General features: G+C 42.5%; 1 protein-coding gene across 1 annotated transcript in view; it reads right to left on the bottom strand.

Moving 5' to 3' along the window:
• The window catches only part of cse1l (CSE1 chromosome segregation 1-like (yeast)), a 29,577-nt gene extending 10,247 nt beyond the window's left edge, over positions 1 to 19,330 (bottom strand). Inside the window, exons 1-16 of the mRNA XM_078419350.1 lie at positions 19,214 to 19,330; positions 12,462 to 12,557; positions 10,862 to 11,004; positions 8,480 to 8,581; positions 8,253 to 8,398; positions 6,737 to 6,827; positions 6,476 to 6,583; positions 6,304 to 6,396; positions 5,033 to 5,200; positions 3,355 to 3,484; positions 2,821 to 2,886; positions 2,111 to 2,313; positions 1,924 to 2,008; positions 1,520 to 1,581; positions 770 to 906; positions 485 to 588 (exon numbers count right to left, since the gene is read on the bottom strand). Coding sequence (XP_078275476.1) covers positions 485 to 588; positions 770 to 906; positions 1,520 to 1,581; positions 1,924 to 2,008; positions 2,111 to 2,313; positions 2,821 to 2,886; positions 3,355 to 3,484; positions 5,033 to 5,200; positions 6,304 to 6,396; positions 6,476 to 6,583; positions 6,737 to 6,827; positions 8,253 to 8,398; positions 8,480 to 8,581; positions 10,862 to 11,004; positions 12,462 to 12,557; positions 19,214 to 19,304 — 1,825 coding nt within the window. The 5' untranslated portion in view covers positions 19,305 to 19,330. The remainder of the gene's footprint in view (positions 1 to 484; positions 589 to 769; positions 907 to 1,519; positions 1,582 to 1,923; positions 2,009 to 2,110; positions 2,314 to 2,820; positions 2,887 to 3,354; positions 3,485 to 5,032; positions 5,201 to 6,303; positions 6,397 to 6,475; positions 6,584 to 6,736; positions 6,828 to 8,252; positions 8,399 to 8,479; positions 8,582 to 10,861; positions 11,005 to 12,461; positions 12,558 to 19,213) is intronic.
• Between the last annotated feature and the right edge of the window lie 4,171 nt (positions 19,331 to 23,501).

The raw sequence follows: 23,501 nt of genomic DNA, 5'->3' as shown, positions 1-23,501 counted from the left end.
ACATTTATCATTTTTTCTCTTCAGTAAAAGGCTGGACAGTTTTTGTACTAATTCATCATTTACATTCTAACAAGCAGAAGGGAATCCAGCTGAAGGAACTGAAGAGGGCAGCTATTTACTCGAGTACTCTATAATGCTATCTTAATTCTCTTGAGCGATTTAATTACAAATATACAAAGCATATTTTATACTCTTATGTTTGCAAAGCTAGTTCAAGCTGTCTAATTGTCATTTTCACCTTAAAAACCATAACTATTTTCTTTTGTACTTAAAGGACCCCCATTGAAGTGCATCACAGAAAACGTCTCTAAAACTTCAATGAACAGAGCAGGAACACATGATCAATGTGCTTTATTTGCCACATGTACAGAGGTACAGTGAAATTCATTTTTGTATACAGTTCAGTACAAGTATTTGGAGCATCATCTGAAGTTCAATGAACTCAAGTGAAGCTATTAAAATATCACTGTTAAATTCTTCTCACCTTTCATAACATACTCATTTTCAGAAGACCCAGGTAAAGTCAGGGCTTTAAAAAGGTTTGTTAACAGGTGCTCAACCACAGGGGCCAACTCCACAGGAGATATTCTGGAAACGGAAAAACAATCACTTGCCACTTTCACAACCGGCACCTTTCGCCAAATAATTTAGCAACTTGATATCGATTTATTTAACATTACTCAAAACAAATGAAAGTAAGTCAAAAGTCAACGCCTTTTGCATACTAGAAAAATAGACCTCAACTTGTATATAATATTGAGATACTTACAAGGTGGCATTGTTAGGTCCTTTCATAGTGAATATCCTTTCAATAGCATGAGCAGCATATGTATGAACAACAATGTTTTCGGCTTGTAAGTGGTTAATTAACAGTGGGAGGGAGACCAAAAGTTGTTCCTTTGGAAGCTGTTAAATTAACATATTACTTTTACAGTAGCAATACATTAACAGACAGAAAAACACCCCAAAATGTTTTTAAAAATCTAATTGAGGCTACATATCTCTATTTACAAATTAAACTTTAACATAATTTAGGACAAGTTGTCATATAACGTATTGTTATAAATCAGGGGTTCCCAACCTTTTTCATCCCGTTAACCCCTTTGTAACTTTTCAAAAGTAAATTTACCCCCACCCTCTTTTGTTCAGTAATTTGCGTTTACACTTCTACCATAATAAAACAATCAACAAAGGAGAAATTTTAAAATACTGTTTTTAACATTATTATTTTAAGTTCAAATAACAATAATAATAGCACATAAAAATGTTATTTCACTTATTTATGATGAACAGATACCGGTATACCAGAACTAATGATGAACAGATACCGGTATACCAGAACTAAACAGTCAATCAATATGTACAAATCCAGAATCAACAAATGTACCCCCTGAGTGGGTGAAATTTACCCCTGGGGTAAATGTACCCCAGGTTGGGAACCCTTGTTATAAATGTATTTATGTAATTCATATTTTGTTTACAGATTAAAATTTATTTTACACAGAATTGTAAAACTTGCCTGGTTCCGAAAAATCATAACATATTTAATGGCATCCGCTTTCAGTACAGGAAATTCATTCACTGTAAATGAAAAATACAGCACTTAGGCCAGATACAGTTTTACTGATAGAGCGATGAAGGAAGAGTTTAAGACTATATGCCAGAAAAACAAATTTGGTATCCACAATACACTCATATAGCAATACATAATTTGTGACTACTACTAGTTAAGCACCAGAGCCAGTGGAGCAAACAATATTAAACAAGCTGCACAAATTAGTCATTCTTTGTTTGTACGTGCATCATCAGTAAATAAGTGGATTCAAGTAACAGGCCTCTCTGCGGAGCAAGGTACAGATTATTGCAGTTTTCAAAACTGCAGCCAAAAAGTACTTCGATTTTTGATGGAACATTTCAACTTACCATTTGGCGACTTCAAGTCTGACAGGATGTGATTAACAAAGAAGTCTGACAGATTTACAAGCTCATTTGCTTGAGTTATTCCATGCTGAAAATAATGAATGGGTTGGGAGGAAAAAAAGACACCAGTTAATATTTAAAACAAAGCACAAGAATATACAAATGCTTTAAAGGATCAAAAACACAATACCTTTTGAGTTTGAGCTTTGGAGGCAAGCGATGTCACAAGATAAATTGCAGCATCTTTGTGCTTCCAATTAACAGAAGGATTTTTGGCATATTGTTGCAACATAGAATTGACGTAGCCAGAGAATATTGCTGTTACAGGCCCTTCAAAGTATTTGCAAAGACCACGCACCAAATCGCAAGCTGCTCTTCGCCTGGTGTCGATGTCTGCCAAAATTATAAATCAATTCACTCACAATTGATAGATACTTTTTGCAAGAGATTGGATGAAAATAGGAAAGTAGAATAGTTTATAAAATTACAAAGTATAGGAATGATGAATGATACGAACCAAAAGCAGCATACTTTATCCTACCCCATAAGCTGTTCAAGTTTTAGATTCAACTCAATGACAGTTTTAATTGTCCTGGACTACAATGACTGATAACCAATACTACTGACAAACTGTGTGCAAACAAAAACTGTAATCCGAGTATATTACTCCCTTAGAACTCGTAAGTTTCATTCTCTTTGATGGTTTCTTTTTTTTTGTGGCAATTACCCTTTGTTCATGCCTGGGTTTAAGCTACAAGGTCTGATGTTGAATGTTTGTAATGAAACACATAATAAGCATGAACTATTTCTTGACATCTATTAAGATCAAATTTAAAGATGAGAGCAACAGGATTGTGAATGCCACCATGTTCATTATGACAAATACAACACAAAAATTACCTGATCCCTCCAAGTCCCTCCTTATATACTCTTCAGAATTATCTTCAAATGTTTCTTCATCAGCAGCTATAAATAAAAACATTTTGTTGATGTTAAATTTGGAACGGTTTTTCTGTTGGTCATTGCAATTGATTCTGGTGGACTGTTTAGTTTACAGATACAGTTGTTGAAACAGGTCCTTTGCTCCACTGTTCATTTGAAGTTTACTCATATAAAGCTATAAATACATCTTTTAAATTATGAATGATAAATAAAATCCGAAATTGTACTTTAAATTGTAATGCTGGCTAATTATAGACACAATGATGAAATCCTGAAAACAATTACATATTATTGGCAATTACTAAACTCATGCAAGCTCTCACTCAATTCCTCAGTCAGATTTAAATACTACCCCTAACAGGCCTTTGGTATCTTCATTCAAAACTCTCATGAATTTAGGCGCTATGTTTTTTTCAACTCTTCCAGAGAAGAGTTCAATCTTGACATCTTTAACATTCTGTATTTGAAAACGTAAACTTTGCAGGCATTTACCTCGGAATTCCATGTTAGGGACAATCACTTTTTCGCAGATACTGGTCAAAGTATTCTGATCCTCAAAAAGATGTTTGTAATGTGGTCTCTCACAAACCGATGCCAGAAATTGAATAGCATTACTGACCAACTGAAAAAGACACATAATAATTAACTTTCTATTTGGTAACATTTAAAGCAGAGCATAGTTTATACTCCCAGAGTGCTGAAATACTCTATGGCAATATCCTCCTCAAAGACTGTATTTTTGAAGAAAGGAAAACCCAAGATTACTCAACTACGCAGAGATCATGGATATGCATTTAGAGCCAGTAGCATTGTGAAAATTATGAGAAAAAAAAAAGAATTTCTGTATGCATTTTCTAAAAATGAAATTGTATACTAAGAGAATTTAGTACCCATGTTACATATTATAATTTCATTTTAAAGATGGCAATGAGATAGAAAAAGTTTACAATCAGAGCTGCTAACACTTTCGAAGATGAAGTCTGGCGAATTTTGCTTTGTTAGCACTCAACTAGTTATTGATCTTGAACAAGTTACAACCTAAAAGCACCATGGAGGAAGCAGAAATAAACGATACGTCGACAGAAAGCAGTTATAATAAGCGGCACGGTGGCGCAGGGATGGAGTTGCTGCCTTACAGTGCTTGTAGCACCGGAGACCCAGGTTCGATCCCAACTACGGGTGCTGTCTGTACAGTTTGTATGTTCTCCCTGTGACTGCATGGGGCTTCTCCGAGATTTTCAGTGTCCTCCCACACTCCAAAGACGTACAGGTGTGTGCGTGAATTGGCTTGGTATAAGTGTAAATTGTTCCTAGTGTGTGTAAGATAGTGTTAATGTGTGGGGATTGCCGGTCAGTGTGGGCCGAAGGGCCTGTTTTTGCACTGTATCTCTAAACTAAACAGTATCTACAGTTGTTATACCATTTCACGTGGCCACATTCAAGTACAAATAGATAGGAGTTAGATATAGCTCTTAGGGCTAATGAAATCAAGGGATATGGGGAGAACGCAGGAATGGGGTACTGATTTTGGATGATCAGCCGTGAACATATTGAATGGCTCGAAGGGCCGAATGGCCTACTCCTGCACCTATTTTCTATGTTTCTACAACCTATAACTACCAGCCATCTTGGGTCATACTTCAGGCTTGATGTTAGTTACAGACAGACAGTGTAGTCATTAATACTAAGAGCTGTCATTCTCTAACCCACTAATGTCTACTGCACAATCTTGGTTCAGTACTGGCAAAGATTTTGCCCACCAGGATCCTGAATCTGAGATGCAACCTACACTGAACATAAAAGAGGCTTTCCTCACTTCAAGTCAACCGTTTTTCAAATCTTGATAATGGTCAGGCAACCTGCTCTCAAACCTCTAGCAGTATTGCTCTATACTCAGTAACAAGATGAGAGAATAGCTCGAGCTCATGGTAATATTTTCTACCGCCATAGAAGAATCATCACGTATCTATTCATCAAATAGACCCACTACAAAGAACAGACGTCAATTCCAGAAAGGAGAAAGCCGCAGAAATTATAAGTAAAGCAGAAAATTCAACTTCGGAACAAGCAACAAAAGCTTTTCACCGTGACAATAAATTAAACTAAACAATAAAAATATTCAAAAGAGAGCATTTTAGAAATGAACATGTTGCACCCATTGAAAACTTACCAAGTCATATTTAACTTCCTGTTTGGTTGTAACTAGTAAATTCCAAATAGCAGTGACAAACTGTGGCAAATAGGGCTGGAATTCCTCATCGTACTTCTGAGCATAGAGAGCAGCGTTGTCACAAATCTGCGACTTAAGCAGCTCCAGTAAACCAGCTTCCTCTTCATCCTGCAAACAAAAAAGAGCTTTACAATTGTGAGAAGAGTAGTTGAAAATGAACGTTTCTTACTTTTGCTTAACTCTTAAGCAGCATTTCATGCAGTGGTCTAGGAATAGACCATTAGTAGCTAAATAAAACCACAATTCTGTTCCAGGCCACAGAATATCTGTATTCATACCAGAGGAATAAAGTCAATTAGCACCTCAAGGCAAGGCTTAAGCATCATTGATCAACTGCCAATACAGATGTGTAAATAAGATGTTCATCTGACAACATCAGTTCTGAAGATGGGTCACGACCAGAATATTGTCCAACATTTCCTCCACACATACTGCCTGAACTCGTGAGTTCATGCAGCACTCGATGTTTTGATGGAGATTTCAGCATCTGCAGTTTATTGTTCGGTATCTGCAGTTTCGTCAAATACCACTGTTAGGTATTCCTATATCTAAACCCAGTTAAGCCCAGAAAATAAAGTTGAATCAAGAAATGTTAAATTTATTTTAACCAACTCCATTTAAAAAGGAAGAGATAAGCCATTATTGAAAACTGCAAAAGATTTAGCAGACACAACTTTATTCAATTAATGAAGAAAAAGAATGGGTGACATTTCGGGTTGAAGCCCTTCTTCCGACCAGAAACCCATCCTTTTTCTCAAGAGATGCTGCATGACCCACTGGGTTACTCCAGCAATTTGTGTCCATCTTCAGTATAAACCAGCATCTGCAGTTCCTTCCGACACATCTATTCAATTAATGATGCTGTTATAAAATATATTTGATTTTCATTGTAGGCTAGTTCTAGACAAACATAACCAAAGGAGGTGGTATGGATGAGTGAAGGACACTGCATAAAGTAAACTTAATTTCAATAGCATTTCATAAAATACTAAAGACAAAAGGTTTAGGGACACAAGAAAAGAGGTAGCTACCTCGGTGTCCTACAATAGACAATAGGTGCAGGAATTCAGCCCTTCGAGCCAACAATCTGAGGAATAACATGATAAGTGCACATTGTGAGTTGCAAAACTCTTTCAGATACAGATTTTCAAAGCACAAGGGAACCTCTGCTTAAACATCTCTAACTGCATGAAACTGGAACTGTCACTTACATCAGTCTGTAGTAATTTATTATCCAAAGTGAGCAAACTATGAAAGTTCGTCATCCACGTTTCCATATTGTCTTCAAAGAATTCTGGCAAATCCTGGTGAAAAAAAATATATTAACTTCACATTAACCTAGACGCAGGTCATAATCTGCAGCTCGAATCATTGGAGACTTACCTGAAAATTTAAACTGTAGAATAACTTGGCAATCAAAACAAGGGATGAGAAGAGGACCTTTAACACATTTACATCTTTGGCATGTGTGTGGCACAGCTCAATAGTAGTCTGCAAAAAGTTTTACATCTCAATCATTATATTTGACAACATATAGTGCTCAAATCTCAATTGAAAGACAAGTTTGAAATCAAAAGCAAGGCATCAATCCAATTCAGAAAATTGAAATCTTAGCCATTACTATGATGTTAACTGTGCAGTCACCTTAAAGAGTGCAGTCAGGGGCTCGGCAAAAACATCCAACACCAGTTTAATCTCAGTCCACAGTTCATTTGATTTAAATTCGTGTCGATACCTAATAGCATGACAAATTAAGAGATAAATTTATGTTTCCATGGAAATCATAAATAACCAAAAACACCTCAACATCTTTCACTCTCAACAAACTACTTTAAATGGTGTAAGAAGGAACTGCAGATGCTGGTTTAAATCAAAGATAGACACACAAATCTGGAGTAACTCAGCAGGACAGGCAGCATCTCTGGAGAGAAGGAATGGGTGACATTTCCAGTTGAGACCCTTCTTCAGTCTCAATCCGAAACGACACCATTCCTTCTCCCCAGAGACGCTGCCTGTCCTGCTGAGTTACTCCAGCTTTTTTGTGTCAAACTATTTTGCATGTAGGCTCAGGAAACAGAGTGTGAAGATGGGTGGCCAAGAAAAATTCCATGTAGTTCAAATTCAGATTTTGATCTGAATATTTGAATCTCAATCATGCACCTCTCCTTCAGAGTACTCCACTGCAGTTCCAAATTAATCAGTACAGCCCAAGAGATCAATAAATGGTCTTAAATAAGCTACACAATTTCAAACCATTCCAATACAGTGTACCATCAGTATCTGACCAAAATTATGGACAATTATCCAGGAATAGCCTGTCCCCGAAAAAGCTGGGCAAATTCAAGCCCAGCCAAATGTAATGCAATTACACACGAAAGACCTGATCACCATACTAAGCTTGGACTTCACATAAACCACTTGGTTCGAGACTTCATTACGATCTTAATCTAAACATGGACAAAACAATTGAAGTCGAGAGACAAAGTTAGAGTGACTATCCTGAATGCTGAGTGCGGAGACAGAAAAGCCTGGTAAACCAACGGGGAAAACAACGCAGGTCAACAGGTTGCAATGTAGATATTGTTGGATGTCCGTCACTGGGACGTCACTGCATAAGTGCAGTTCCAACAAGTCAAGAAGACACACCAGTACAATCACTTGACAGTACAATCCAATATCCTCAGCATTCATTCCCTTCACCACTGACATAACATTACTGTTGTGTACCAGTTGCAAAATGCACTGGACTGCCACATCAGGATTATCCAAATCTCTTCCATAAAGACCAGATAAAGATGGCAAATGTCATCACCTGCAACATTGCGACTTGGAACATATCATAATTCCTTCGGTGTTATTGGATTGGAATCCTGGAACCCTCTGACTGACAAACGCCAGAGGACTGCAATGGTGCAAGAAGAGAGCTGACCTCTACTTTCTCAAGGATGTTTCAGGATGAACAAAAATACTCACTTAGCTGGACATGAATTTATAAGAATTACAAAATCAGAAGTTTTGACCTATTGCCTTGAGATCAATACTAGGACACAGATTAACATATAATTAAAAAAATTGCAGTCACCCAAGTTTACTGGGGCTGAAATATCAGACTACACCCCCCAAATCTAACTCCAACACCCATGCACGAAAAGACAAATACCTTTTAAATAATGAGTGCGCTGTTCGAAGTACTCCATTAATTACATGAAAATCTCCACTTTGAAAACGGTTAATCATTTCTGTTAGAAGATGGGGCCATTTCTGTGGAAAATCTTCACGTCCAATTATACTGATGGCGTCACTCAACTGCAGAAGAATATGACGTGAACAAGAAACTAGAATAGTACATCATAATTGTTTTTGTACATGTAGAAACTAAAGAAGTACCTGTTTTTGAATCTGCTCAGGGCTACTCAGCATCAAATTCACAATGTTGGCTTTAATAGCTACCCTGTCTGCTTCACATATTTTGTTTGGCTCATCTTCAATCTGAAAAATATATAACAGGCATGCAGATGGTAGTAACTCAGATTATCATTATTGTCTTGTTAAAGATAATATTTAAAAATACTTGATTACTTTAAATTATTCCTCCTTTTTACCTCTGGGTTACTAAAAAATGTCAAAAGATTTCCTATTCTTGATCCCTTGAGAAGTCAAGTCAATTTATTTGTATAGCACATTTAAAAACAACCCACGTTGACCAAAGTGCTGCACATCTGACTAGGAAAAAAATGAAACATACAGTGGCAGGCAGCCAAACACAACGGCGCGGCCATCTTGAACAAAATGTTAATTCAATCACCCACAGTCCAACAACAAAAGCACTAAACAGGCACCCAAATTACCCAACCCCAAAAACCCCCCAAAACACAGTCCAACAATAAAAGCATTAAATAGGCATTCAAATCACACACCCCAAAACCCCCAAAAACACAGTCCAACAATAAAAGCATCAAACAGGCACTCAAACCACCCAACCCCAAAAACACACAAAAAAAAAAACAAAAAAAAACAACAAAAAAAAACATCCATCACAGTGAGTCTCCTCCAGTCCTCTCTCTCCTCACTGTGATGGAAGGCCACAATGTCTTTCCCTTCTCCCGCTGTCCTCGCCCGCGGTCAGGTTGTTGTGGTTGCAGGCCGCACCGGACGGTCCACAGCGGGCCAAGCCCAAGGCGCGTCGCGTCGCAGCCGCTCCCGCAGCCTCCGAAGACGGCCGGCTCCGCCGATGATAAGTCCGATCCGGGGCGGGCGAACACGCTGCTGCCGCTGTTGCTGCACGTCGGGGCGGTCGTGGCTCCCGACATTGAAGCCCCCGCCCAGCAGAGAAATATCCCGCGGCCTATCTTAGGCCGCGCCGGACGGTGAAATGTCCGCGACCCAAGCCCCGCGATCCGGGGCGGGCGAGCACGCTGCCGCTGCCGGAGCTCCCGATGTCGGCATCCACGCGGCCCGAGCCTAAGGCGAGTCGCAGCCGCAGTCGCAGCCGCTCCCGCAGCCTCCGAAGACGGCCGGCTCCGGTGGTGGTAAGTCCGATCCGCGGGCTCTGCGAACCAGAGCCCTGGAGGCCGACAGCTCCAGGAGTTGGGCTGATGGTAGGCCGCAGCAGGAACGGAGACACGGCCCAGAAAACAAAGGTCGGGTCTCCGTTCTGAAGGGACACATATTTACAGTGTTACAGTTTCCCCCTCCCCCCCACATACACACACAGTACACAAACACAAAAATACCACATCACAACTACAATTAAGACCCAAAAAAACAACAAAAACACAAAGACAAATGGACCGCAGGTGAGCGGCAGCTGCTAGGGCAGTGCCGCCATTTTTTAAGGTATTAATAACATCATACAGCTCCGAAACTGATCCGTGGCATCATATCCATGCCAACCATCAAATACCGCTCAATGACAATTCCATTTAGCAGCATTCATTCCATAGCCTACTGAGCATTGGTGCTCATTCAGATGCTTCTTACAATATTTTGAGAGTACCTGCCTTTGCTACCTTCTCAGACAGGAAGTACCAAATTTCAGGGTGAAAATGTTCTGCAGGTCCATTCTAAATCTCCTACTCATATCATCAAACTACACCTTCCTGTCTCAGACATATCTGCTAATCCCGAAGTTTTCTTACTATCTGAGTGTGACCAGAACTGCACATGATATTCCAGCTTTGGCTTAACCAATGTTACACAAAAGTGGTCAAAGCTCCACATGCACTTATATTCTATGTCCTGGGTAATAAAACAAGCAACTTATATGCATTTATCAACATCCTATCTATCTGTGCTGCCTCCTTCGTGGACTTACACAACAAGCAAGGAGCAAATGAGTCTTGATGTACGTCCTACCCTTATTTATCTCACTCCCCCACCCACAAAATGCATCACCTCACACATCAGAATGAAATTTTATCTGCCCAACTTACCACCTGATCGAATCATGCTGTTGTAGCCCAAGTCTAACTATCGACAATATTATGTAATCAACGCATTTACTAACTAACCAACCTTCCCTGTGGGACCTTGTCACAGGCCTTACTGAACTCCATGTAAATCATATCAACCATCACAAGTTGAAGTTTTCTCCCTTACTTACACCTTCGCTTAAGTACAAGAGCTGCAGCACATCCAAGAAATGAAAACGTCAGAATTTCTATCTTCCTTTCTTGTGGCAGTCATTTCCACGTTTCTGCCATAGGAACTGTAATATCTGAACACCATCTGTATGATGAAGACATGACATAACTCCCACAGCTTACTTACAATTCGCCAGTTTCTTTTGATGTAATTCTTGAAAGTTACACTTGAACACACTTTCATGACATTATCTTGAGACTTTTCAACAAGAGTTAGCAGCAACAATGGATAATTTTGGTTTCTTTCCACTGACTCGAGGAACTTCTCAGCTGAAAAGCAAGAGGTTTGATTTAATTATGCACTTAGAAAAGCAAGTTCCCTCGTGTCCAGTCTCCCAGAAAAGAGGCGAGCATTCTATTTGTCTTTTTAAATGATTCCTGCATCTGCCTCTGACGTATTATGTACAAGTAAACTCAGTTATTTTCTATCCTCTATAATTCAGCATTCTCTCCATTCATTTCTCTCTGCAAAATTGAGGATTTCATTGGTCCCACAAAGAAATATCTGGCAAACCTCTGCCACTTTTCTTGGTCTTAATATTACAAATAATGCTGCCTTTCTTTAAGATAGACACAAAATGCTGTAGTAACTCAACGGGACAGGCAGCATCTCTGGATTGATGGAATGGGTGATGTTTCGGGTCGAGACCTTTCTTCAGACTGAGTGTTAAGAGAGAGGGAGACACAGAGATATGGAAGGGTGAGGTCAAAACGAGACATCAAAATGGACGAAGATCAAGGAAAATGTAGAATAGATCATTGTAACCTAGGGGAAGGTGTCAATGAAGCATATAAAGATAAAATTTAACGAAGAGGAAAGCAAGGGTTACTTGAAGTTAGAGAAGTCAATATTCATACCCCTCGATTGTGAGCTGCCCAGGAAAAATATGAGGTGCTGCTCCTCCAATTTGCGTTGAGCCTCACTCTGACAGTGGAGGCAGCCCTGGACAGAAAGGTCAGTGTGGGAATGGGAGGAGGAGTTAAAGTATTTAATAACCAGGAGACCATGTAGGTTTAGGCAGACTGAGCGGAGGCGTTCAGCTAAACGATCGCCTTGGACTCGCCGATATACAGGAGACCACACCTGGAACAGCAGATGAGGCTGGAGGAGGTGCAAGTGAATCTCTGCCTCGTCCAAAAGGACTGTCGGAGTTTCAGGACAGGGGTTGTTTCTCCCGCGGTTGCAGGATTAAGTACCTGGGGAGGGGGTGGTATGTCATTTGCAAACATGGTTACGTAGTTTTCTAGTTCATCGTCTAAACTATTTATCAATACAACAAACAGTTGGAACCTAAATACCGATTCTTGCAGAACACCACCAGTCACATCCTGCCAATTTAAATATCATTTGCAAACACAAAATGCAGTACATGAGATTGAAGTGCAAGTGAATTAGTGTTTCGCTTGCAAAGACATTTTCCCATCTCTGGATGGTGGAAAGGAAAGAGGCTGCTTTTTCACCTCTTCCCTTCCCACCATCCGGGGGATCAAACAGCCTTACCAAGTGAAGCAGCAATTCACTTGCACCTAATCACTTGCATTCAGTAGGTCGAGACTAACATTTTAATAGCCGTTAATTTCAGTAAACCTTACTTGAAACACTAAACAGTGTAAACGTAATATATTTTTATGTGGATGGCGGTTTTGAAATAAGTGGTCATAAGAACAATGCATAAATTAAGAATGGACACAACAGACTTCAATTTTGTTTTAAGATAAATAATTACCTGGTCTCCTAACTGCAGGGTCAGGGTCAAGAGTCTTCTTCAGAAATTCAGACAAGGATTGCAAATTGGCATCACTGAGATCCATGATCACAAATTCTAAAATAGAAAATATTCATGACATGGAATTAATACTTAACATTTAAGAGTCCTGCGCTTTCAAAGACTGCAAGAACTTACACGGCAGGCTATTTCCAATAACAAAAAAGATACGAATTGTAATTCCACCGAGGAGGTTACTCTGTTTGCATGTGCTCTTATTAGCGTTCAGATTAAAGGATAAGGATTTTTCCATGAAACCAATTCTAGCACAAATGAGCCACCTTCTCCATGCCATTGCTTTTCTACAGTCAAGTCAATTCCATTTGATTTGTATAGCACATTTAAAAACAACCCACGTTGACCAAAGTGCTGTAAATCTGTTCAGGTACTAAGAAACGAACATACAATGGCACACAAACATAACAGCACATACATAAACAGTTCACAGCGCCCCCTCAGAGGGCCTCAAACGCCAGGGAGTAGAAATCGGTTTTGAGCCTGGACTTAAAGGAGTCGATGGAGGGGTCAGTTCTGATGGGTCAAGAAATATTCTGCTCTTATAATTCTTCCACCAAAGTGGATGACTTCACATTTTCTCCATCAAGTCAAGTCAAGTTTATTTGTCACATACACGATGTGCAATGAAATGAAAGTGGTAATGCCTGTGGATTGTGCAAAAAAAGAATTACAGTTACAGCATATAAATTAAAGTTAATACAGAGAAGACAAAATGTAGTCCCTGGAGTTATAATAGTTAACAGTCCTGATGGCCTGTGGGAAGAAACTCCGTCTCATCCTCTCCGTTTTCACAGCGTGACAGCGGAGGCGTTTGCCTGATCGTAGCAGCTGGAACAGTCCGTTGCTGGGGTGGCAGGGGTCCCTCATAATCTTGCTTGCTCTCGATCTACACCTCCTGATGTATAGGTCCTGCAGGGGGGCAAGTGTAGTTCCCATGGTGCGTTCTGCTGAACACACTACTCTCTGCAGGGCCTTCCTGTCCTGGGCCGAGCTGTTCCCAAACCAGACTGTGATGTTGCCGGACAGGATGCTCTCTATAGCCCCAGAGTAGAAGCATTGAAAGATCCTCAGAGACACTCTGAATTTTCTCAGCTGTCTCAGGTGCTAAAGGCGCTGCTTTGCCCTACCCACCAGTGCGGCAATGTGTGTTGTCCATGTCAGATCCTCTTCGATGTGGACTATCAGGTATTTAAAACTGCTCACCCTATCCACAGTAGACCCATTTATTTCCAGTGGCGTGTATGTCCTTGGATGTTGAGCTCTTCTAAAGTCCACAATCAGCTCCTTAGTTTTTTTGACATTCAAGGGGAGGCTATTGTCCTGACACCAGAGTGCCAGATCAGCCACCTCCTCCCGGTAGGCCTTCTCATCGTTGTCAGAGATCCGGCCCACCACCACAGTGTCATCAGCAAACTTGATGATGGAGTTTGAGCTGAACCTGGCCACACAGTCATGTGTGTACAGGGAGTACAGTAGGGGCTAAGGACGCAACCCTGGAGGGGTCCTATGTTCAGGGTGAGAGGGCTAGATGTGTGTTCTCCCATCCTGACCACTTGGGGCCTGGCGGTGAGAAAGTCCAGGACCCAGGCACACAGAGGGGTGCTAAGCCCCAGTTCCAGCAGCTTCTCAGCCAGTCTGGTGGGGACTATTGTGTTGAAAGTTGAACTAAAGTCAATGAACAGCATCCTCACATAGCCCCCTTCTGGCTGTCCAGATGAGAGAGAGCAGTGTGCAGAACCTGGGAGACCGCATCATCCATGGACCTGTTCGGACGATATGCGAACTGTAGTGGGTCCATGTTGCGGGGAAGGAGGGCCCAGATGTGCTTCTTGATTAGTCTTTCGAAGCATTTCATGACAACCGAGGTGAGGGCCACCGGTCGGTAGTCATTTAAACAAGCTGGAGAGGCATTCTTTGGCACCGGTACAATAATGAATCTTTTGAAGCATGCAGGGACCACGGACTTTGCCAAGGAGAGGTTAAATATTGTGGTGAGCACTATCACATTCACAACTGTCTCGCCAATTTACTTAGTTAGTCAATTTCTCCTTAAGACCTCGCTGTATCCTCCACACAACTCACATTGCCATCATTACACATTGCACATCCTCGATTAGCAAGTGTACAGAAATAGTTCATTGATCCCACATGCAAGGGGCATCATGTTTTGGTGCCGTTTTTATAGTCCAGTCTGCACTCTAGTTATTATGAGTGTTGCCTGTTGCAGGCAAACTCCAGGCTGCAGAGGGCCTGGAGCCATTGCTTTCCTTGGATGTGTGGACCCACGACCCTCTCCTCGTCTGAAGAAGGGTCTCGACCCCAAACACCACCCATTCCTTCTCTCCAGAGATGCTGCATGTCCCGCGGAGTTACTCCAGCATTTTATTTCTATCCCTCTCCTCATCCATCCACCTTTGTTCCCTGGGGCAGCCGACCTCAAGGGTGCAGTAGGCCAGAACCTGGTTCTGTCTCCTCTCTTGTATGCCTCGTTCCTTGCCGGTTGTGTCTGTTACCTCCGCCGTCTCCACTCTCCCAGAGTACGGTCATCGGGGGACTAGTAGTGGCCGGCTCCCCCTTCCAGTCCGCAGACTGCAGGGTCCTGTGTGCAGGGAAGCGGCTCGGCAGTTACCCCCTGCAGATCGTGGCCACCACAACTCCAACTACATCACATCTATTTGTTCACCCTTATTTACTGTGTTACCAACAACCTCAGAATAAAAAAAATGCTATGCTTTTCATAAATACATCTAACCTTGCCAAATACCCTTTTTATTTCATTTTTCCATATCCTTTCCCCAACTAATATAGATCGTAGCATGTTCTATTCTATCAAATTCAGGCTTAACAGTGTAGTTCCTACTTTTTTTCTCCATCCTTTCCAAAATTGTGGAGTTAGATTTGTTAGTCACCCTCTCAAAGCATTGAAATGAAGATCATGGTTCTAGGGAGTTGTCGGCTTTCCATCCCGTTAATATCTACAATGCTGTTCTTTTGGCACTGCTACTTGGTTTCAGGTCCTCATTAGCTTTATACTTATTTTACTTCTCTATTTCAGAGAAGTCTTTATGCCCTTTTCTTTAAATTTTTATGCCATTTTCTTATTTCATGGTATAATTTCTTCATTCTGTGTTCTTAAAGTGAACAACATTAATAGTTCATAACATTTTCCTCTTTACATACCTATAATCCTCAGTAAATTATTTATGCAATCAACTCCCCTTTCATCAATTTATTAGTTTTCTCAATTAATTTGCTCAATCCTCAGGCTGTTTTTTTTGGGCGAGGCTATGCCTTTTACTTTGACATAATACTATCTTCAATTCCCAGTGGGGCTACTTCTATTGGGCAAGTGTGCCTTCAAGGGGACATATATTTAATGTAAACTATGTATGCTTTCTTTAAACAGCTGCTGTTCCAGTTTTCCTTTTCCTTTTGTCGCTGAATTCAGAAATTCTCTCAATCCTCTGGATAATTGTTCTCTTTGAATGTTTTTTTGTTCTTACATTTTTATGTACTGAAATGGGTAAACAGTTGAATCAAGTTTAATTCTAAGTAATTATGCATTTTGCTGGAAAGAACGCAAAGTAATTGAAACTGGAGCCCCAGTTTTAAAGAGAGTACGGGTTCAAATAAATCTGTGGACATGTACATGATAGTTCGATGAACATTTCAGGTGAGAATGAGTTACTAGTGCACCAGGATCCTATGCTTTATGGGTAGTACCATAGAGAAGGAGAGTAAAGGAATCATGGTGAATGTATCTGAAAGGATAAGAATTTGCAAGACAACAAGGAGATGGTCAGCGACTGAAACTATCTGGATCAGTATTGAACGGTGTAACTAACGATGTGCCAGACATAATGGCCTTCTGCGATGTAAAAGTTTTGAGATTTTTAAAATTATGCTTAGACCACATTTCCGATTGCAGTTTTATCATTTAAAATTCCCTTTTCAATTCCATTATATATGTATAGGTCCCTTTGCCCTTCAAACCTGCTCTGCCATTTAATATAATCCTCCTCGATTTGTCCATTTTCAAAATATCAATATTTTCCCCCACAGGTGCCAATAGATGTATAGAGAGGCTTTAATCCAGTTCATTATAATATTGATTGTACAATATTCAACCCAACTATAACACGAAGGTATCACAAAATGCTGGAGTAACTCAGCGGGTCAGGCTGCATCTCAGGAGAGAAGGAATGGGTGATGTTTCGGGTCGAGACCCTTCAGTCTGAAGAAGGGTCTCGACCCGAAACGTCACCCATTCCTTCTCTCCTGAGATGCTGCCTGACCCGCTGAGTTACTCCGCCATTTTGTAATACCTTCGATTTGTACCAGCATCTGCAGTTATTTTCCTACACAACTATAACACGATATTACTACTGTTGTAAAATAGCATATATTTAGAGTCTGACTATGCCAATGTAGTCTGCTTACTTGCTAAAATCTAAAAGACAATACGTGGATAAACAAACAGAATAGTAGATAAAAATATTTCTGCACTATGAGCAAATATATTAAGGATTAGAAAAAAAGCACATCAATACAATGCCAAAGCAATGCTAAAGCTCAAGCTGGGCAATATTACAAACAGGCTGTCAGAACAATGGGGATGTCAGCACAGAGCATTGTCTAAATTCTATTGAATTATATTCCAATGTATTATCTCAAAGGTGAATTCCACTGTGCTATAATGACAAGCACATGTACGCAATATCTCAGAGTTAGAAATGATGTGTATGTTGTCATGCGGTGATTGAGAGATAATTAGCTTCTCTTTGGTGGCATTGATTGAATCAAGCCACATTACATCCTCTCAGACTTTGTCAAATTCTCTAACTTTGCTAACTCACCATTTTATTTGTATTAGACCTGCCCAGTTCTGCCTGTTATCCATTTGTCAGTTGGCTGTCTTTTTTCTTCTCCACTGGTAAAGCTAAAGCCCACTTTTAGTAAATCTAACACAAGGAAGCATTACATACCTCTAGATGCAGCATTAGATGTATTCCTTTTGTTCTAACCATCCCCGCAACTGAAAAGTCATTTTCCTCATTTCCCAATTTTGATCTTGGGCTTGAAATGTTAAGTTTACCTTTTTGCAGATGCTGTCTGACCTTCCCAGCATTTTCTATATTGGTTCATTACTATGCGTCAGAGAACAAAACCTGGCCTTATTGGGACTTCAGTCCAGATATATCAGCCATATGTGGAAACACTAATTCCCTCTATCACTCTCCACATGTAGTTTAATCTAATTCTTTCTAGTAGTTTTTGCTTTATTGTAAATTAAGTCCGAGGTCATTCCAACTCATTTCCCGCCAGCCATGCATTGTATTATAGAGGTACGTGGGCAGCCTGTATTTGGGCGTGAGAATGGTGAAGCGAGCAATGATTGTGAAGGGGAAAGTTCAGTTTAGTTTATTGTCACTGGTACAGTGAAAAGTTTTTGTTGGTGCTAACCAGTCAGCAGAAGGACAGCAGTCAAGCAGTAAGCGAGAGGCTGTGAGGCTTCATCTCGCATTGTATGTGGGTGTAAGACTGCTGATAGCGAGGGAGAGAAGCTGAGGCTTCATCCCACAATGTAGTTCGGTGCAAGAATGCTGAAGCGGGCAGTGATAGTGAGAGAGAGAAACTATGGCTTCTTCCTGGCCATTGAGGATTAGACTTCATTCTACCCTGTATTTGGGCTAAGATTGCTGAAGCAGGCAGTCAGAGTGCTGGGGAGATAGTGAGGATTCATCCCACGTGTATGTGGATGCAAGACTGCTGATGGTGAAGGGGAGAGAGGCCAAGTCTTCATCCTGCACTATATGTGCATGTAAGAGTGCTGTTAGTGAAGGGGGCAGACTGCGAGGCTTCATCCCACACTGTATGTGGGTGTAAGGGTGCTGTTAGTGAAGGGGGGAGACTGCAAGGCTTCATCCCGCACTGTATATGGGTGTAAGAGTGATGTTAGTGAAGGGGGCAGACTGCGAGGCCTCATCCCGCACCAGGCCCTACTCCTGCAGGTCACTCAAACATGCTGCGGGAAGCAGCGCTGATTGACAGCAGCCTCGGCCAATGGCGTCGGCGAGATAAGCACCGCCCCACACAGCCGCCAATCAGAGTGGGCGGGAAGCGGCTCGCCCCCCTCCCTCTCTCACACACACAGCCCCCCTCTCTCTCACACACACAGCCCCCCTCTCTCTCACACACACATGCCCCTTCTCTCACACACAGCCCCCCTCTCTCTCACACACACATGCCCCTTCTCTCACACACAGCCCCCCTCTCTCTCACACACACAGCCCCCCTCTCTCTCACACACACAGCCCCCCTCTCTCTCACACACACATGCCCCTTCTCTCACACACATGCCCCCTCTCTCTCTCACAGAGCATGGGGCCCCTCTCACTCATTCACACAGCAGGTTCCACACGCACCACCACCCCCGGGCCGCGGCTGGCGTTCACACACACCGGTCCCCTCTCACCCCGAGCTCAGGACCCATAGTAATCAGCCGCCATCAGCGCCTGAGGATTAAACACGGCGCCACGGCACAACCCCTCACGTTCAGTTCAGTCGCCGTTCGCTCGCGGCAAACCACGCCCGGCGAGGCCGAGGGCGACCAGCGCCGCGGTATTGATCCTGTCCGGCCCTCGACACCCCGCGGAACCTAACCTGCCCAGCCCCGGCTGCCCGCCCCGCGGTACCTGCTCCTGATCCTACTCCAGCTCCGTCCTCGGGCCGTAGACGCCGCCAGTTCAAACGCAAGGAAAATGGCGCGCTGCCCGCCGCGCGCATGCGCGCTCCTCCGCCGCCGCTCCCCCTCCCTGGGTGTTGCGCCTGCGCTCTGCGCCCGCTCGGCCGGCTCCGACGCTCAGCGCCGCGCATGCGCCGGACGGTTCCGACGCTCAGCGTCGCGCATGCGCCGGCCCGGCCGCACATCCGCTCGGACCCTCCGTCGTACGCATGCGCGCTACGCTCATGTCCCTCCACTGAAGTCCATGCTGATGGATCAGCTGGTTGAAGCACCCATCACCCCCTCCCCAGCAGCACCCAGGGCCTGTGTGGCCCAAGGGTGAAGCACCCATCACCCCCTCCACTGCAGCACCCAGGGCCTGTGTAGCCCATGGGTGAGGCACCCATCACTCCCTCCACTGCAGCACCCAGGGCCTGTGTAGCCCATGGGTGAGGCACCCATCACCCCCTCCACTGCAGCACCCAGGGCCTGTGTAGCCCATGGGTGAGGCACCCATCACCCCCTCCACTGCAGCACCCAGGGCACGTGTGGCCCATGGGCAATCTTCCTCCATGGATGCAAATTGCTGCAATAAATGGTGCAGGAAGGAATTGCAGCTGCTGGTTTATACTGATGATAGCCACAAAATGCTGGAGTAACTCAGCAGGTCAGGCAGCATCTCTGGAGAAAAATAGGTGATATTTCAGGACGGAACCATTCATCAAACTGCTGCCCAACCCACTGAGTTACTCCAGCATTTTGTGTCTGGCAGTTGCAATACATTGTTCACTAGTGCAACTGATGCACCAATTGTGGCAGCTGTGAATGGTGGGAGGTGGATGGGTAGAGTGCAAATCAAGTAGGCAATTTATTGCTAGATGGTATTGAACCTTTGACACTTGGTGCAGCCATACTCAGTACCAAGTAGTTGACATGTGCCTATTCACTGCCAGTAGTGGGAAGAGAAAAAGGAAATGAATTTAGAAGGATGAGAGGAGAACTTATCGAAACGTATAAGATTATTAAGGGGTTGGACACGTTAGAGGCAGGAAACATGTTCCCAGTGTTGGGGGAATCCAGAACAAGGGGCCACAGTTTAAGAATAAGGGGTAGGCCTTTAGAACTGAGTTGATGAAAAACTTTTTCAGTCAGAGAGTTGTGAATCTGTGCAATTCTCTGCCTCGGAAGGCAGTGGAGGCCAATTCTCTGATTGCGTTCAAGAGAGAGCTGGATAGAGCTCTTAAGGATAGCGGAGTCAGGGGGTATGGGGAGAAGGCAGGAACGGGGTACTAATTGAGAATGATCAGCCATGATCACATTGAATGGCGGTGCTGGCTCAAAGGGCCGAATGGCCTCCTCCTGCACCTATTGTCTATTGAAAGCAGTAGTTACAAAATAATCCTTTGATGTTTTACACATACATAGCACTGCAACCACTGGAAGACCACATCAAGCCACATTAATATTACTTCTTCTAGAGTATGTTTTATTTGAATGCAATCAGTCGAAGAAGCCTTGTACAAGTTACAAGACCATAATTAGCAATCCTTGCCCCCAAGAAATAAATATCTATAATTTTCACAAGTTACAAGAAGCAGTTTATGGGATACTGTTTTCTCTAGGATATTTGTATGTGAAAGTTAGATTATGGCAAACTACATAGAAAAACATGTCACCACTTATGTCAGATCTAATAGCTGCGGAGCATTGCCTCCCCTCCCAAAATCAGGCTGATTGGTAATTTTGCTCAAGGTGTTCAGTCACCGTAACATTCGCACCATTGAAGTAATTTCCCAATGAGGTGCCAGAATAACTGGTCTATTCTCAGTTTTCCTCGATTCCAAATAGCAGTGAGACAAGCAAAATGTCTCAAGTTGTTGCATCTCCAAGCACTCACATAAGGAATACAAGAAGAATTAGGCCAAACGGCCCATCAAATCTACTCCGCCATTCAATCATAGGTGATCTATCTCTCCCTCCTAACCCCATTCTCTTGCCTTCTCCTCATAACCTCTGACACCTGTACTAATCAAGATTTGATTGTATTTATTGTGACTGGCTGGAGTTTGCAAAGACTAGCACTTTCCCCCTTTCCCTCCCCCCCCACCCACCCCTCTGCAATCACCAATTTGCACATCCTCACAGAATGACTCCAGTTTAACAATAGAAATTGCGGAGGTGGAGAGGCTATTCAGAAAACAGAAAAGCCGGAAATCTCCAGGACCGGACAATGCTTCCCCCTCTACCCTCAAGCTCTGTGCCGAACAACTGGCACCGATCTACACAGACATTTTCAACCAGTCCCTGCAAACCTGCACTGTCCCTGCCTGCTTCAAGGTCTCCACTGTTGTCCCTGTACCCAAAAAGACAAGGATCACTGGTCTTAATGACTACAGGCCTGTCGCACTTACCTCTGTAGTCATGAAGACCTTTGAAAGACTTGTGCTGGCCCAGCTGAAAAACATCACAAACCCCCAGCAGTTTGCATATAGGGCCAATAGATCGGTGGACAACAGTCAATCTAGGCCTGCACTTCATCCTCCAGCACCTAGACCACAAGGGGACCTATGCCAGGATTCTGTTTGTGGACTTTAGCTCTGCTTTTAACACCATTGTGCCAGAGCTTCTACACTACAAACTCTCCCAGCTGACTGTGCCTGAACCCCTCTGTCAGTGGATCATCAACGACCCTCAGCATAGGAGCACCGCAAGGCTGCGTACTCACCCCTCTCCTTTACTCTCTCTACACCAACGACTGCACCTCCACAGACTCCTGTCAAGCTCAAGTTTGCGGATGACACTACCCTGATTGGACTGATCCAGGATGGGGAGGAATCTGCCTACAGATGGGAAGTGACACAGCTGGCGTCCTGGTGCCATCGCAACAACCTGGAGCTCAATGCTCTCAAGACAGTGGAACTAATTGTAGACTTTCGAAGAGATCCCCCTCCCCTCCCCCCACTCACCATCAACACCACAGTCACATCTGTGGAGTCATTTAAGTTCCTTGGAACTTTCATCTCCAGGGACCTTAAATAGGGGGCCACCATCGACTCCAGTCAAAAAGGCCCAACAGAGGATGTACTTCCTGCGGCAACTGAAGAAACACAATTTGCCACAGGCAATGATGGTCCATTTCTATACTGCTATCATTGAGTCCGTCCTCACCTTCTCCATCATGGTCTGGTTTGGCTCAGTCACCAAGCACGATATCTGGAGGCTGCAACGGATCGTTCGCACGGCTGAGAAAGTTGTTGGCTGCAACCTTCCCCCCCCCCCCCCCCCCCCCCCCCCAATTGACGAACTGTACACTGCAAGGGCCAGGAAGCGAGCGGGCAAGATCATCTCTGACCCCTCTCACCCTGGCCACAAACTCTTCGAAGCACTTCCTTCTGGAAGGCGACTGTCAAAGCAGCCACAGCCAGACATAAAAACAGCTTTTTTCCACGAGTGATAGTTCTACTCAATAACCAAAGTCTGTAGTCTCTTTTTTGCTCTGGTTTATTTTCACCCACATGTTTAGACCGTAATGTTGTATCCTTATTGTTTTGATGTGTTTATGATTTATTCTTAATTGTTAACTGTATGTTTGTGTTGTCATTTGTGAGCAGAGCACCAAGGCACATTCCTTGTATCTGCATACTTGGCCAATAAACTTATTCATTCATTCATTTATGCATACCTGCTATATTAGATTACTGAAGAAATCCTAAACTGAAATAGTTTTCTCAAATACAAATGGAAACAGCAAGTATCTTTTAATTTGTCACATACATCTGCAATTATACTCACATTGTAAAGAACGATAGGACAAATAACTAAGATTCAGTAATGAAGCAAAATAGGTGTAAAACCTCACTGATTTATTAACAGATTGGAATAGGATAATCAGTTGTATTATACAGAGAATGACATAGAAAACTTTACATGGTTATTTCATATTATATATTTAATCTGTTCGTCCAAAATATTTATACATCCACAGTGGCAAGGAATGCTCTTAAATTATAAGTTTTCTTCAATGCACTTCACAGTACTATATCTCATTCATAAAATCTATGAATAATTAACTTTTACTTTTCTTCATAATATTATAGAAATTAAACATGTAAACATTCAGCATTTAAACTGTTCAGTTACTACATTGAAATGGAGCAATGATTGGATAAATTAGATCAGTTTAATTTTCACAATTCAGTTTGATTGTCTAATTGATGTCATGGGTGTAGTCTTCATGAAGTAAATTTCTGATGCAAAAG

This window comes from Rhinoraja longicauda, chromosome 22 (assembly GCF_053455715.1).
Source record: "Rhinoraja longicauda isolate Sanriku21f chromosome 22, sRhiLon1.1, whole genome shotgun sequence".
NCBI classification, from domain to species: domain Eukaryota; kingdom Metazoa; phylum Chordata; class Chondrichthyes; order Rajiformes; family Arhynchobatidae; genus Rhinoraja; species Rhinoraja longicauda.
The sequence above is the reverse complement of the archived record's forward strand: the minus strand, read 5'-3'. Positions and strand labels throughout refer to the sequence as shown.